The sequence below is a fragment of the Ranitomeya imitator genome, chromosome 3 (assembly GCF_032444005.1).
Source record: "Ranitomeya imitator isolate aRanImi1 chromosome 3, aRanImi1.pri, whole genome shotgun sequence".
NCBI classification, from domain to species: Eukaryota; Metazoa; Chordata; class Amphibia; order Anura; family Dendrobatidae; genus Ranitomeya; species Ranitomeya imitator.
The window spans coordinates 735,695,027-735,711,238 of record NC_091284.1 but is presented as its reverse complement, the minus strand read 5'-3'; the positions used below and the strand labels follow the sequence as shown (position 1 = coordinate 735,711,238).

Below are 16,212 nucleotides of genomic sequence, written 5' to 3'. Positions count from 1 at the left end.
GTCTCAGCTCCTCCACTCTTGAAGACCCCATTGATGCCAAAATGTCTCCCTCTGTGATGTTCACGCCTTTGGTTGACATTCATTGTAGAATATACATATGTTACTTAGTGGGCTCAACTTCCAATTGGAATAGCTTTGACTGATATAACTACATTGTTGTGAAGTGATAAAACATCATTCCACCACTCCATCACTTTCCTATAAACCATCTTAATTCTGTGGATGGCTCCCATAGTGTTGGGGATATAGTTTCAGCTTATTTGGCCGTAATCTGTACAACACTGGTGCCATCTCCCAACCTTTTCCAGTAATGGGAACATCACATTTACAACAGAAGAGATTGAAGGTTCGGCGGTGAGCCATGTTGCTTTGATGCTAGTTTTCTACATACTCCTTATGTTTATGTGGGTTTTCTCCCAAACTCCAAAAATATATTGAAAGATTGATTGGCAACCTAAGCATGAGCGCCTATATGTATATATGAATATATATATCATACATATAGCACTCAAGGAAACAGCTTATATGGTGAGGGATACTTACGATATGTATTGCTCGCTTTTATTGTACTTCTTGGCCAGATAGCGAGCTGAAGCTTTGCTTGGGATTTTCACCATGGACATCTCCTTCCCATACCGTGTCATGTTACATGGGGTCTCACATACACAGTAGTCATTGTCCTTTTCCACTAGGAAATCTGAGAAAGTTGAGAAGATACAAAGAAGAATTGAAATTAAACTAGTACCGTTAAAGGAGTTTTACCACCACAGAAATGAGAGAGCCACAGGATATGCCATACATGTCTAATAGGTGGGAAACCTACCTTAGAGACCCCCTCCTATATGGAGGACAGCAATCTTTTGACACTGCAAGTTTAGTTATTTCTGTAAATTATATAGAGTAGAGAGAGGTGGCTGTGTGCAATTTTACAATACAAATTGCGTTCTTTAATACAGTGGTCCTCAACCTTTCTTATCTTGCGAGCCACATTCAGCTCTGAAAGATGGTTGTGAGCCACAACCAGGTTCCCCTCTTCCCACACACACCATAGTGATACCCAAAGCCTTCCATCACAGTATGACACCAACGTTTCCACACAGAAAGCCTAACAAGACTTTGTGCTCCTCTTCTTTATGAATAGTATACTTATATCCAGGGGTTATCACTTGACCCCTATTTGATATTCTTACAGTAAACATTCCCACCACGCTATCACATCCATCCTCAAGCAGCCCTCTAACTGGCAGTATTGTGTTATCTGCAGCTTGCCATAGTTATCTCTCCTTTTCCACCAGTTTATGCACATCCTGATCCGCAATTCTGTGCTACTCACAAAAGTCACCATCTGGAGACCTTCTTTTCATAGCTACTTGCTAGACCTGGATGCTAAGCAAGCCGACAACTGCAAGCCACACATCATGGGCTTGAGATACACATGAGCTCCCAAATCACAGATTGGGGACCCCTGTTTTAATAGATCTCTTAGACCTGATGAGGCTGATGTAGTTACATTGATAATCCATGTCAGAATGGCTGTATAATATAATGAAAGCTTAATGTCAATCTTTGCCCATTTAGCCTGATTGACAGCGCCTCAATGTTCTTCCCCTGTCTTGAGATCTCACACTGCACAGTACAAGCTGCAGCTGTCGGTGACTGATTACACTTGGAGTCCTGAATTCTCTCACTCTGCACAAATATCAAAGACAGGCTGTCACTTCCAAACAGAAAAAACAGTTGTGAACAAGTGCAAGCTAAGAGAGCCACTTCCGTATGTGACTAACAAATTAAAGCTGCACTCTGTGATGCTATAGTGTGCAAATATGGAATATATGAAATTGGAATTGCATTACTGCTCTACAAAAAAAGGTAAGATGAAGATACTTAGCACAAAAAATTAGCCAATTCATGTGTGCCCAACAACCATCAACAAGTAGGCCTCTTTGCTGGGAACCTAACTTAATATGACCTTGGGCAGGTAGCCTACAATTATATAAGTAGGTAAAATCAAGTATTGGTTAAAACCACCATAAGCTGATGGGTGGAGTGCTCAGTCAGAAACCCTGTGCATACAAACATCAAAGACTGCCACTTTCAAACAGAAAAACAGCACTCCACCCATCAGCGTATGGAGGTTTTAATCACAGCTGGATCCTACGATGGCTGTTGGGCACACATGAATTGGCTAATTTATGTGGTAGGTATCTTCATTTTAACTTTTTTTCTAGAGCACTAATGCAATTCCAATTTTATTTATTCCCTACTTGCATACTGTAATGTCACAGAGTGCAGCTTTGGTTTGTTAGTTACATATGGAAGTGGCTCTCTCAGCTTGCACCGTTACACACCTGTTTTTCTGCTTGGAAGTGATGGTCAGTCTTTTATTAGTTGAATAAATAGGCTCTCTGACTGAGCACTCCACCCATCAGCCTATGGCATTTTTAATCACAGCTTTATCCTACCTACCCATATAAATGTAGGCTATCAGCCTAGGAGAGGTATCATATTAGGGTAGGTATCTAGCAAAGAAGGTCGCCTTGTCGATGGTTGCTGGGTACACATGAATTGGCCAATTTATGTGCTAAGTATCTTCATTTTTATCTTATTTTTTATCTTATATCCACCCATCAGCCTATGGCATTTTTAATCACAGCTTTATCCTACCTACCCATATAAATGTAGGCTATCGGCCCAGGAGAGGTATCATATTAGGGTAGGTATCTAGCAAAGAAGGTCGCCTTGTCGATGGTTGCTGGGTACACATGAATTGGCCAATTTATGTGCTAAGTATCTTCATTTTTATCTTATTTTCTATAGCAGCAATGCAATTCCAATCTCATATGCTCCATGTTTACATACTATAGTGTCACAGAGTGCAACTTTAATTTGTTAGTCACTCTCTAGATGGACTCATAAAATTATTTTTTATTTATCATAATTATACAGTTATTCTGATATGAATTTTCAAAGTAAGTACACCAGTCTCATCAGATCCCAAAATCTATTCAATAATTTATACAGCATATAGTTTGCATTGTGAAATCTAGAGACAGATCTGCTTTAATCTCCAGGTAGATTTTTTTCATCCTCCAGATATAAGGTCATTGTGGCATATCTTGTGGATATACCATAAATATCTTTGGTGGGAAATACGTTTTAATGTAAAAAAAATAATCAGTATCTTATCAAAATATGTAAACTACAGAACATTTTCACAGTGGAATATTTTGCTTCTAGCGTTACTGCTGCTGGCCTCAATAAGTAAGTGTTTCATCTATGTGTTCGCCTTCCACATCCCAAAGCACGAGGCATGAGCACTAACAACACTCCTGAAATCTGTCTGTTCACCTTTAGCAGCTGCAACACAAACATTCATTCTGGGGCACAAAATTGTTGGTACGATGCACAATTTTTCAGGGCCATGAAGGTCTACGCCGCAGCTGGAGGACGTAAGGATGTCCCGTTATAATTGTGTCCTGGGTAACAGCGGAAAACCTGATTTTCAGATCTCAGATAAAGAAAAAAAAAATCCATTTTCCAGAACAGGATTATTAAAGGAGGTGAAAAGCGAAAGACCGCCATTCAATTTTGTACAAACACTTGAGCTTTGCACCGACTTCTAACTGATGATCTGGTCCCGTTTCCACATACATGCGACTTATCACGTGGATCCAGGACACAATGGTAATGCATTTCAGAGGAGCCAAGCTTATCAATATGAAAAATATGGGGGTTTACTGGCAATTTTTTTTTTAATCCGGAAAAAAAATAAATATAAAATGTAGCAGGAGTTATTGTACTGTGATATGGCATCTCAAAATATCTCTACGTGAGCCCCGATATAATGCGATAGATATTTTATGAAAGGACTGAAATGCAATGCTTGTGCATGTGAGGACTTCAGCTAATCTGATCTGAGAATAGTTTTCAGCTATATCACATTGTATTTATTGTGTCTAATTCGTATAACAGAACTGGTGTTAAAGGGGTTTTCCCGTCTCCAAGATCCTCTCCCAATATGTAGTAGGTGTAATAATAATAATATTACCAAATACCTCCAATTAGAAATGTAGTAGAGTTCTTCTGATTTGCTATGTTGCTTACCCCTTGTTCAAGGCATTGCAGCAGCTTAGAGATCCATGGTTACGACCACTAACAACTAACTGTCACTATATCAGTGGTCGTTGCCATGGATACCTAAGCTACTGCAATGCCCTGCACATAGGGTAAGCAACATAGCGATTTAGAAGAACTACACTACATTTCTAATTGGATAGTATTTGCCAATATTATTATTATTACAGCTGCAACATATTGGTATTTGTGCTTGGAGATAGGAATACTCCTTTAATATACGGAGGATTTTGTCACTTCTATTTTAAATATGCAGCAGGAGCGACATTAATTAATTTGATGGTAAAATGTCCTATAAAGTTTATGGAGAGTGTTACAAATATGGCTGCATACATATATCATCCGCATGTCGTCAGGATTCCTTCAGAATGGCGACTCATTAACAGCAGCAACATATAAATGGTTCTTTACTGCCTGAACACCGGCAGAATGTGATCGTTGGATGCCAATGTGTTGCCATTTCAGACGGGGGCCTACAGACGGTCCCTTTCGCTGCCATGTTGTTACTCCTGAGAAGTCCAGCCAAAGGTTGGGATTTGCAGGAGATTGTTATTTTTACCACTACGTATTGCAATAATGAAGTTTACTGCAATATACTGTACAAGCGATCACAGGTTCACGTCCCCTTAGGTTAATTAAAAAAAATAAGTAAAATATACTTTTTTTTTAAAAAGATCTAAAAAAACCCTAACAAATAAAACCATAAAGATTTCAAATCTCTTTTCCCAATCCAAAAATAGGAGGACTAAAAAAATAAGCAATACACATAACAAATTGAAGCGACCGAATTGCCGATTTTTAGTCATCGAACCTTCACCATAAAATGGGATAAAAAGGGATCAAAATGTTATATGCACCCTAAAATTCTAACAAAAAAAGGTGACAACTCGCCAGCCAAAAATAACCGCCCTGATACTGCTCTGTCAATGGAAAAATAGAAAAGATTAATAGGTCTTAGAAAATGGCTTCAAAAATCAAAATTTTTTTTTTTTTCAAGAAGTTCATATTTTAAAAAAAAACCTTTAAAAAAAATAAAATACAAGGTTGGTATCACTGTAATTGTACTGATCTGAAGAATAAAGCGGTCGGGTATTTTTTTTTGTAATGAACGCTGTAAAAATTAAACAAAATAAAAATGGCGGAATTGCATTTTTTTCACCACTTCACCCCACGTTTAAATATATTATATGGCAAGGTGAATGGTGAATGGTGTCAGTCACATCTACAACTCGTCCCACAAATTAAACCAAGCCCTGATACGAGAATTTTGTAAGAAACATAATAAAAACGTTATGAATCTTGGAGGCAGGGGAGGAAAGAAAACAAAAGGAAGAAAAAAAAAGGCCTGGACTTAAAGGGAGTAAAGAACAGAATTACATGGAAGCTGCTACAGTTCTAGTTCAATTTTTCCCCTAAAAGTAGTTTAGTCAGTATTTGTGGGGGAGAATATAGCCTGATATACGCCATCCGATGGAACGCCGATGAACTGCTCACGAATTCCAGATATGCCCGTGTGTCTTGTGTTCCTCCCCCGAAGGCGGATCTGTAACTCAATGCTAATCATGTCTATAATCCGTATATATATAGTATATCAGCTTATGGCATTTTCTTATTCTGCATGGTTGGTGACATATATTACCTTGTGAAACATGGCTTATGCAGATGTGATTTTATGTCTTCCAATTGCTCATCTCGTAATAATGCCAGCGCGGATGTTCATCTCATGTTTTATGCAACCAAAAAATTAGGATTAGCAAAGTATTAGGTTTCGTCAACCTTTCTGTCATTTCTGATGGTAAGAATAGTGCAGTCCTTAAAGGGGATGTGTCATCAAAAAATTACCTATTGTTTAAATAGGGTTTTTGCCTTAGATTTTTTTTAGTTTTAGATTTTTTAATTTGACGGGTGAAAAAAGAATATGGAAAACGTGCATATTAGTGTGGGCATTGAGGCTATTGTAGACTCATATTTCCTGGTCTTTCAGGAAATTCATGTGTACTTTAGCCAGAACAGACTGACTCTTATCCTACCTGCTGTATTGAAGCATCTAAGGAGCCTGTGAATGGAGGGTGCACTGTGACGCAACCTTTAGTGAAAGGTGGGTCCTGTGTATTGTTACATTCTGTCCTGCCACCAGTGCCAGGCTCTGCATCCTCCTTCTTTGGCATCCGGCTAGCTCTGCTCTCATGAATGCTGGGTTATATAGTAACTCTGTACACCTTTCTGATATCACTCCTCTAGGCCTTTTAATCTGGCTCAGGGGGCAGCACGCTACATGAGTATTCAGGCACTTAGCCCACGTGGTTGCCATCTCTGCTGCTCTTATGTTGCTGCTATTATATTGCTGGTACCGCCTCTGCTGAGCCACAAGACAAACCTAGCTTTGCATATTGCCGGGTTCTGCTAGCTTTCACAGAGAGTGCCTCCAAATAAACTTATCTATGCCAGCCTACTCACATGGCTATACTGTTCTTAGGTACATATCCGTACACTCGTCTCTGCTGTTTAATGACTGACGGCATACAGAGCTCTACTGTCTGCACACTCAGCAATGCTGTATCAAAACGCATGGTTGCATACATGGCTCTACTGTTGCAAATTTCCTGCCTGCATCATGGCCCTACTTTTCCAAGGTAAGTGTCTGCACACTCAGCTTTGCTTTATTAAGGTACCCCGAAAATATATATATACTAGCTGAAGAGCCCGGCGTTGCCTGGGCATAATAAATATCTGTGATTAGTTATAGCACGTCACTTCTCTTATTTTCCCATCACGCCTCTCATTTTCCCAATCACATCTTTAATTTTCCCCCTCACATCTCTCATTTTCTCCCTCACACCTCTCATTTTCTCCCTCACTCCTCTCATTCCCCCCTAACACTTGTCATTTCGACCTCACATCTGTCATTTTCTGATCACTCCACTATTTTCCCTCACTCCTCTCATTTTGCACTCACACCTCTCATTTTCACCTCAGTATATACATGTTTGTCATCTCCCTTATATATAGTATACACCTGTATGTCATCTCCTGCATATAGTATATACCTGTATGTCATCTCCCCTGTATATAGTATATACCTGCTGTGTGTCATCTCCCCTGTGTATAGTATATACCTGTATGTCATCTCCTCCTATATATAGTATATACCTGTATGTCATCTCCTCCTATATATAGTATATACCTGTATGTCATCTCCTCCTATATATAGTATATACCTGTATGTCATCTCCTTCTATATATAGTATATACCTGTATGTCATCTCCTCCTGTATATAGTATATACCTGTGTGTCATCTCCCCTGTATATAGTATATATCTGTGTGTCATCTCCTCCTGTATATAGTATATACCTATATGTAATCTTCTATATATAGCATATACCTGTATGTCATCTCCTCCTGTATATAGTATATACCTGTAGGTAATCTGCTCCTGTATATAGTATATACCTGTGTGTCATCTCCTCCTGTATATAGTATATACATGTGTGTCATCTCCTCCTGTATATAGTATGTACCTGTATGTCATCTCCTCCTCTATATAGTATATACCTGTGTGTCATCTCTCCTGTATATAGTATATATCTGTGTGTCATCTCCCCTGTATATAGTATATACCTGTGTGATCTCCTGTATTAGACCTCGTTAACATGTTATTTGCTCAGTATTTTTACCTCAGTATTTGTAAGATAAATTGGCAGCCTGATAAATCCCCAGCCAACAGGAAGCCCTCCCCCTGGCAGTATATATTAGCTCACACATACACATAATAGACAGGTCATGTGACTGAGAGCTGCTGTATTTCCAATATGGTACATTTGTTGCTCTTGTAGTTTGTCTGCTTATTAATCAGATTTTTATTTTTGAAGGATAATACCAGACTTGTGTGTGTTTTAGGGCGAGTTTCGTTTGTCAAGTTGTGTGTGTTGAGTTGCGTGTGGCGACATGCATGTAGCGACTTTTGTGAGATGAGTTTTGTGTGGCAACATGCGTGTAACAACTTTTTGTGTGTCGAGTTGCATGTGACAGGTTAGTGTAGCAAGTTGTGTGCAGCAAGTTTTGCGCATTGCGAGTTTTGCGCGTGGTGAGTTTTATGTCTGGTGCCTTTTGAGTATGTGCAAGTTTTGTGTGAGGCAACTTTTGCATGTATTGCAAATTTTGTGAATGTGGCAATTTTTCCGCGTGTGCAAGTTTTGCGTGTGGCGAGTTTTCCATGAGGTGAGTTTTTCACTTGTGGCGAGTTTTGCGTGAGCCTAGTTTTTGCATGTGGCGAGTTTTGCGCGTGGCGAGTTTTGAGCGGCGACTTTTGTGTTTTGACTTTTATGTGGCGAGGTTGGTGTATGTGTGGTGAAATGTGTGCTGAGGGTGATATGTGTTCAAGCACGTGGTAGTGTGTGGCGCATTTTGTGTGTGTGTTCATATCCCCATGTGTGGTGAGTATCTCATGTCGGGGCCCCACCTTAGCAACTGTACGGTATATACTCTTTGGTGCCATCGCTCTCATTCTTTAATTCCCCCTTGTTCACATCTGGCAGCTTCAATTTGCCTCCAACACTTTTCCTTTCACTTGTCCCCATTATGTAGATAGGGGAAAAATAGTTTGGTGAATTGGAAAGCGCGGAGTTAAAATTTCACCTCACAACATAGCCTATGACGCTCTCAGCGTCCAGACGTGTGACTGTGCAAAATTTTGTGGCTGTAGCTGCGACGCCTCCAACACTTCATTTCACTTTTTCCCCATTATGTAGATAGGGGCAAAATTGTTTGGTGAATTGGAACGCGCGGGGTTAAAATTTTGCCTCACAACATAGCCTATGACGCTCTCGGGGTCCAGACGTATGACTGTGCAAAATTTTGTGGCTGTAGCTGCAACGGTGCAGATGCCAATCCCGGACATACATACACACATACACACATTCAGCTTTATATATTAGATATATACCAATTTACTATTTTAAGGTCCCTGTCCGCACACACTGTTACACTGTATGAAGGTACCTGACTGTATACATGGTTCTGCTGTTCCAAGATGTGTGTCTGCACACATACATACACATACAGATTGTGAGATAAAAAAATATTAACAAATTATTTTAACATATATTTAACCCAAAAACCTGATTTAAACAATAGTTCATTTTCTGATTATACATTTACTTTAAAGAAGCACTCCCCACAAAAATGTTATCCCCTGAACCTTCTACTATATAATTGTCTAAGGGTCACTTCCATCTTTCTGTCTGTCTGTCTGTCACGGAAATCCCAAGTCGCTGATTGGTGGCCGCGACCAATCAGCGACGGGCACAGTCCGGCCGCGAAATGGCTGCTCCCTACTCCCCTGCACTCAGTGCCCCCTTCATACCCCCCAGTCAGCGCCCGCCATCCACATAGTGTTGTAGCAGTCCATTAAACCTACTGCGTTACACCACGGCATAACGCGGTGTAAAGTAGTCTGTTAACGCTGCTATTAACCCTATGTGATGAACTTTTTACTATTGATGCTGCCTATGCAGCATAAATAGTAAAAATATCTAATGTTAAAAATAATTTAAAAAAATAAAAATCGTGATATATCACCTTCCGGGGCCTTTCCCGCTCTTTGCGACACTCCGGGCCATGCATTGCGGTCTCGCGAGATGATAACGTAGCGGTCTCGCGAGACTGCTACGTTATCATCTCGTGAGACCACAATGCATTCTTGGGATCGGAGCGTCGCGAGGAGCATCGCTAAACGCCTGGGCTGGATCTAGGGGCCGCCGGAGGGTGAGTATATAACTATTTTAACTATTAACTATAACTATTTTTTATTTTTTTATTTTTTTAACAGGGATATGGTGCCCACACTGCTATATAGTACTTGTGCTGTGTTATATACTGCGTGGCTGCTACATACTACGTGGGCAGTGTTATATACTATGTGGGCTGTGTTATATACTGCGTTGGCAGTGTTATATACTATGTGGGCTGTGTTATATACTGCGTGGGCTGTGTTACAGTGATCCGGAGTGTTTTAACTGAAGTTTCATGAGTAAAAGGAGGACTGGAACGGTGCTAGGAACCAGGGAAGATGACGATTGGTAAGTATTTTAATGCACGTATTCCACACCAAAGACACGTATTTTAAAAAGTTTAGGGGATAACATTCTTGATGGGAATAGTGATGAGCGAGTATGCTTGTTACTCAAGTTTTCCGAGCATGCTCGGGTGGTCTCCGAGTATCTTGGGCGTGCTCGTAGATTATGTTTGTGTCCCTGCAGCTGCATGATTTGAGGCTGTTAGACAACATGAACACATGCAGGGATTGCCTGTTTGTTAGGGATTCCCCACATGTATTCAGGCTGTCTAGCAGCCGCAAATCATGCAGCTACGGGGACTCAAACATAATATACGAGCACACCCAAGATACTCGGAGAACAACCGAGCATGCTCGGAAAACTCGAGTAACGAGCACACTCGCTCATCACTAGATGGGAGTGCTTATTTAAGCATTCACGGATTTGGTATAGCTGTCATGACTCATTTGTATGGTGAGAGCCATGAAAATCTGAAAATCCACAGCAAATCTGCATGTTTTACATAAAATCTGCAGCAAAATTTGGCAACAAAATAGCAGTAAACTCTACAATCCACAGAGACTTTCTTTCCACCTGTAGATATTGTTTTGTAAAACCCCATTTACTACTTTGTGCTGTGCTTTGTAGTGGATTTGTTCAAAATCATTTTGCAAATAGATGTTGTTTTTTTTGGTTGTGTCTCTAATATTTTAGTTAAAATTCTACATTGAGTGAACCGGGATTAAATGTGTACTAACGATCAGTAATGACATTTTACAGAACACAGCAAAGAAATAAGACTTACCTAGTGCGGGATCGGCACATTCCTTGTACAGCTCCGGAGTACAATATGCTGCATCTCCTGATTAATAAAAAAAAGGCACACCGTCACTTTTATTGTATTAATGTGCATATTATCATAGGATTTATAGCAACAATATCAGGGAATTAAAGGTTACAGTCAAAATATTCTTTATTGGTGCTTTAACTCCATTTCCAGGAAATGTTGAACAATGGCTGTATCGTTTTCTGTCTCCTATGCTTTAGAGTTGAGTTGAACATGGTGATGTCACTGATCCTTAAATCTCCCTTTTACTATTGCATCCAATACATCCATTTTGTCTTTGTTTTTCCCTGAAATTATTTTCTTTATTCCCTTCATCCACTATTTTAATTACCCTTGAAATGTGAGCTAACGTATATAGGCTGGCATAGAATAGTAGGGCGTGGAAGGACAAAGAAGACATGAACGTCACCAGCTGTGGAATATAGCATGGAAGATCCCATTATTGGACATTTTAAGTCCTGTCTGTATTAATTGTGAATAACTTTTTTTTGCTTTTGCAATTGTGAAATTTTAACTATTGGGGAAAAGGTTATGAGTTTGTTTCATAGTTCCTCGGTGACTGCATTAAAAGATTTCTACATAGTGTTTTTTTTTTTACTTTTGTGCTAAACTATTTGGCCACTTTGGGAGAAGAAGTGGAATAAGTAATTCATTTAGGAAAACACTAAAACGGAAAACACACACTTTTATTTTAATTATCCCAGCACTCCCTCCCCTTTAATCTCCTTAATCCCACTAATCTCCTCCGTTACTTTGATCCTATTTTGTCTCATATTACTATTAAGAATGAGAAATATGAAAGGCAATCTGCTCTGTGTACCTCAAGATCTCCCATGTTCTCATTCCTCCTTTTTGCCATACAGTGTCTTGCAATAAAGTCAACTGGCTGCAGCAGGAGCCTCCCCCCAGTGCCATTTCTGCAGTGGGACAAGCAATAGACGCCTTGGCTAAGGTGGGGGGCAGGAATGAAATAGTCCACCAAGCAAGGCTGAGCTAATAAGTAGTAGACCCATGTTCTTTTCTGGATTACTTTAAGACTGAAGATCCATTTACACTGTAAAATTATCGTAAATCATTGTTCTTTGAACGCTTGTTGCATGATTATCTCGCAGTCTAAACAGGATGCCAATCATGTGACAAATGGACAAAGCGCTCATTCGTTGGGTGAAATGATCCTCTGGGTGAAATGATCTTCTGGGCTGCACAACATATCAGCGTTCTCGGCAGTGCATCATCATGTATAAACAGGACTAGTGCTGCCGAGAACAATGGCCGTCTATGTGTGATGAACAATTTATTACAGATCATTTACTGCTCATCTGAATTGCCATTTGCGGCTGCAAATATAAACACCAACCTCAAATCAGAAACCATATTAATATAATACAATTATACCCTCAGTATTCTATTGGGGGGGCAAAAGTAGCCAGCTCAGAGACATGATTCAAACAAACAAAGAGAAAAGGAAGAGAGTACAAAACATCCCAAAGACGAATTCACAGTTTATTAAAAAAACACATATGACATAATATACAATACAAGTCAATACAATAAATAATAGAGCAATTTAATGAATGGCAGATGTAAAATACAAAGATCCCAAGTACAGGTGGAAAGGGGGCAGAAAATGACCATTATCAATACAAAGTGCACGTGCATCCCATAAAGGGCTATTCCCTAAAAAATCAATTAGTAAAAAAGTCAATTAATAAAAAGGTAGCCACAATGCCTAAGTATAAATTATTATTTTAGTATAGTAATCACAATTTAAGCTCATATAGAGCAATCAAAGAGATGGGAACTAAAAATCTGTCCAAAACGGTTCTTTATGGCCAACTAGTACCAAAACATCAATGCCCCTTTAAGAGAGCACAATAGTGGCAAAAACCGCCCTTACCCATGCTTGTAACCACCTGGAGACCTCGTGCTGCAGCCCCAATGTGCGTTTCACGTGGGCTTCCTCGGGGGGCGAAACGTGCGTTGGGGCTGCGGCACGAGGTCTCCAGGTGGTTATAAGCATGGGTAAGGGCGGTTTTGTACTCTTCCTTTTCTCTTTGTTTGTTTGAATTGCGTTTGCAAATAGGTTGCTAAATTACTGCTGATTGTTTAATTTTTCTGATCGGCGGTTGATTAGCACCTCAAAATAGGCTGGTGTAAATGCACCTTAAGTGTTTTAGAAGCATGTAGTAAACTAACAAACATTGAGGGCAAGTGTATTTCACATTTAAACCCCTATATAATGCCAAAATCAAAGCCCTTCTTTATAACAGACAGAAACTACAAAAAATTAGAAGTACCGTACTTAGGCTCAGTAATAATATTAAACTTTTATTATTTTACAAAATGGAAACATACCTAAAAAGCATGAATTAAAGGGAGAATGTACCACAGAGGTCTATTGCAATCAGGGAACACAAACACAAATAACAAACTTCTGTATTCAAGACAAATGTCTGTCGCATATACAGTAGAAAGACGTCACATAAGAGTAGCTACACCAAATTACAGACATGGCCAAGTGGCAATTAAACATGAGAATATGATTGTGACCAGGAGCATAAATTCTTAAGAAAGACCAAGTGGTCTGTCACCATATATAAAGATAAGTGAAACTATATAAAAAAAGCTAAGTGGCTAAAGCAATGTTCAGCCAACAGGCCAATAAGTCAGACCAGGGCCGGTGTCAGCACCTGACGTACCTGGGCAAGTGCCAGGGCCCTGAGCAGGCGGGGGGACCCACTCTCCATCGGGCCCAGTGACAGCATCCGTGAGTGGGCCCCCCCCACATGCTCAGGGCCCTGGTACTTGCAATACTTACCTCTCCCCGTTCCTCCGCAGCTGCAGCATCTTCCACGCCTTCTGACGTCTTAGGGCAGCGTGCTCTCTGCCCTGAATGGTCACTGTTGTAGTTCAGCGGGCTTGGGTCAGTGTGACAGACAAGGACCACAGGAAAAGTTCACAGCAAAACATGTTTAATAGTCCAAAAACTCACGCAGTGTACAGCACACGGTATCTTCCAGACAGCAGCCGGGAAACAAGACCATTCATAAATGTCCTGATGCTGAGGGCAACTGCACCACCGTATCCAGCTGCGGGGTGCCAGGAGTTTGCACTGCTTGGCTTTGTGTTTCTTCACACAGACGGAGCATTTTGCAGAGCCAACTGCTCCACAGGTTGCAAACTCCAAACTGACGCACCCAAACCCTTCCTGAAGGTGTTTTGTTTCCTCCCTCGACTCTGTTGCCATAGGCCACTTATAAGATCTGGCCTGGAGGAAATGGACCAGACCCACTATGTTCCTGCAGTCTGTTTCAAAAATAAAAGCCCATACCAGGTTTTCCTGAACAATTTCCTTGGTCAAATAACTTTTATTCTGCCATGTGACTCACTGGCATCCTGCTGTGACCACAAGGCACTCCAGTGGATCTAATATGCTTCTGAGCACATCCTGGGGGACACATAGCGACCCTTGCAAATCACACCAGTCACCGCCTCACACTGTGCAGGGAGCCGGAAGGTGGCAATGCTGAGCAGTCCAGAGCAGAGCAGCGGCCAGCGAGCAGAGGTGAGTATTTAATTTTGTTTTTAATATTTGGAGCAATATATGGGTGTCATTCTGTATGGAGCATTATATAGGACCCATTATGTATGTATTATGCATATGGCATACTGTGACTAATGAATACATGAATTCCAATATTACAATATTGCTGTAAACATTAAAACTGTAAGGTACTAAATTTGCGTTTTTGGATCAAAGAGCACAAAAGCCATCCAACCACGTCAAGGTGTACCTAAATACTGATGGTCCCTAACCACTAAATGTCATACCTCTCCATGTGCCAAACCACGGCATGGTAATACCTCTCCATGGGCACCAGCAGGGTAATAGGCAATTAAGATACAGTAAAGATGATTGAAGTAGACCACCATACTATCATGTACATAGTTTCCCATATACATCTGTATGCTCAGGGGACACATGTATAGCGGCTTCTCCACAAGAAGTGTTAGGGATTTCAATTTTCACGATAATTCAAAGGAAAAAATATTGTTCTCCATTAATGGAATCAGATGTGCATAAAATGTGAACGTCCTCTAGTGCATCAATTAAATTTTATCAGGGGAACCATATCTTCACTTGCTGATTACTTATTGTTGGTAGCTTTGTATTTGTCCAGGACTAAAGCTCCATTTACACTGTACGATGCGCAGCGTTAGAGGACTGCATACATGAAAAATGGCTGACTCCTGAGCGATCAGTGATAGGTCATTCAGTGCGAATACACTGCCATTGTTCTCACCAGCACATGTGCTGGCAAAAACGATAATCTTTTGTACAAACTAGAAGATCATTTCACCCAACGAATGAGGGATCAGGTTTCATGGTCAGCTCAGCAGCATGTTTAGAATGCACAATTATCATGAAATGAGCATTCCTATGAACACTTGTTCGCAGTAATCCTGCTGTGTAAATGCATTGCAAAGCTAGACATTTGGGCAGATCAGGAATCCGTTGATATCTCCTGAAATTTGCTACAGGGAGTACTTTAGGAAAACAGCACTTTCCAATTCAAGATTCTTGGTAATAAGGAGGATTTCATTGTCAAGACAACCAATAATAATTAATGTATTCAATGCTTATTATTTTGATCTGAGTGTCACAAAATGCAGATGAGGAAACTGTGGCTCCTTGGAAGACGTGATACCACTTCTAGCTGACTCTTCACATGAACACATCTCTCCATTAGTTTTGCGAGCAGCTCCAGCGTGAACACAATTTAGGAAACATCCGTTTCTTCCTCTGCATTCTGTGACACTGAGATCAAGCCTTGGAGGGAGCCTGAAATAAACATTGAATACATGAATTATTATTTGTTGTTTTGCCAATAAAATCCTCTTCATTAATAAGAAGCTTGAATTGGAGACTGCCGTTTTCAGTATTCTTAGTTTTCTCCTTCCTGGTACCTCCACAATTGCTGACAATTTACACAATTTGTTTGCTACAGGGAGAACATTGATGGAGCAGTTTTGATGTCAACCCATCCAATTCTTCCAACTCTTCCCATGAGATAATGACCAAAATATAGGTCTGAAATAGTGAATTCATGATCGCGACAATGAAATATTATGCCTGTTCGGCTAATATACGGTTATGTTTTTGGCCAAATTACTC

The 16,212-nt window shown here is 40.2% G+C and overlaps 1 protein-coding gene across 2 annotated transcripts in view; it reads right to left on the bottom strand.

Moving 5' to 3' along the window:
• The window catches only part of ASIC1 (acid sensing ion channel subunit 1), a 383,845-nt gene that overhangs the window by 40,728 nt on the left and 326,905 nt on the right, over positions 1-16,212 (bottom strand). For both annotated transcript variants that reach the window (XM_069758827.1, XM_069758825.1), the window contains 2 exons: positions 10,995-11,051; positions 544-697 (listed from right to left, as the gene is read on the bottom strand). In XM_069758827.1, the coding sequence (XP_069614928.1) occupies positions 544-697; positions 10,995-11,051 (211 nt within the window). The remainder of the gene's footprint in view (positions 1-543; positions 698-10,994; positions 11,052-16,212) is intronic.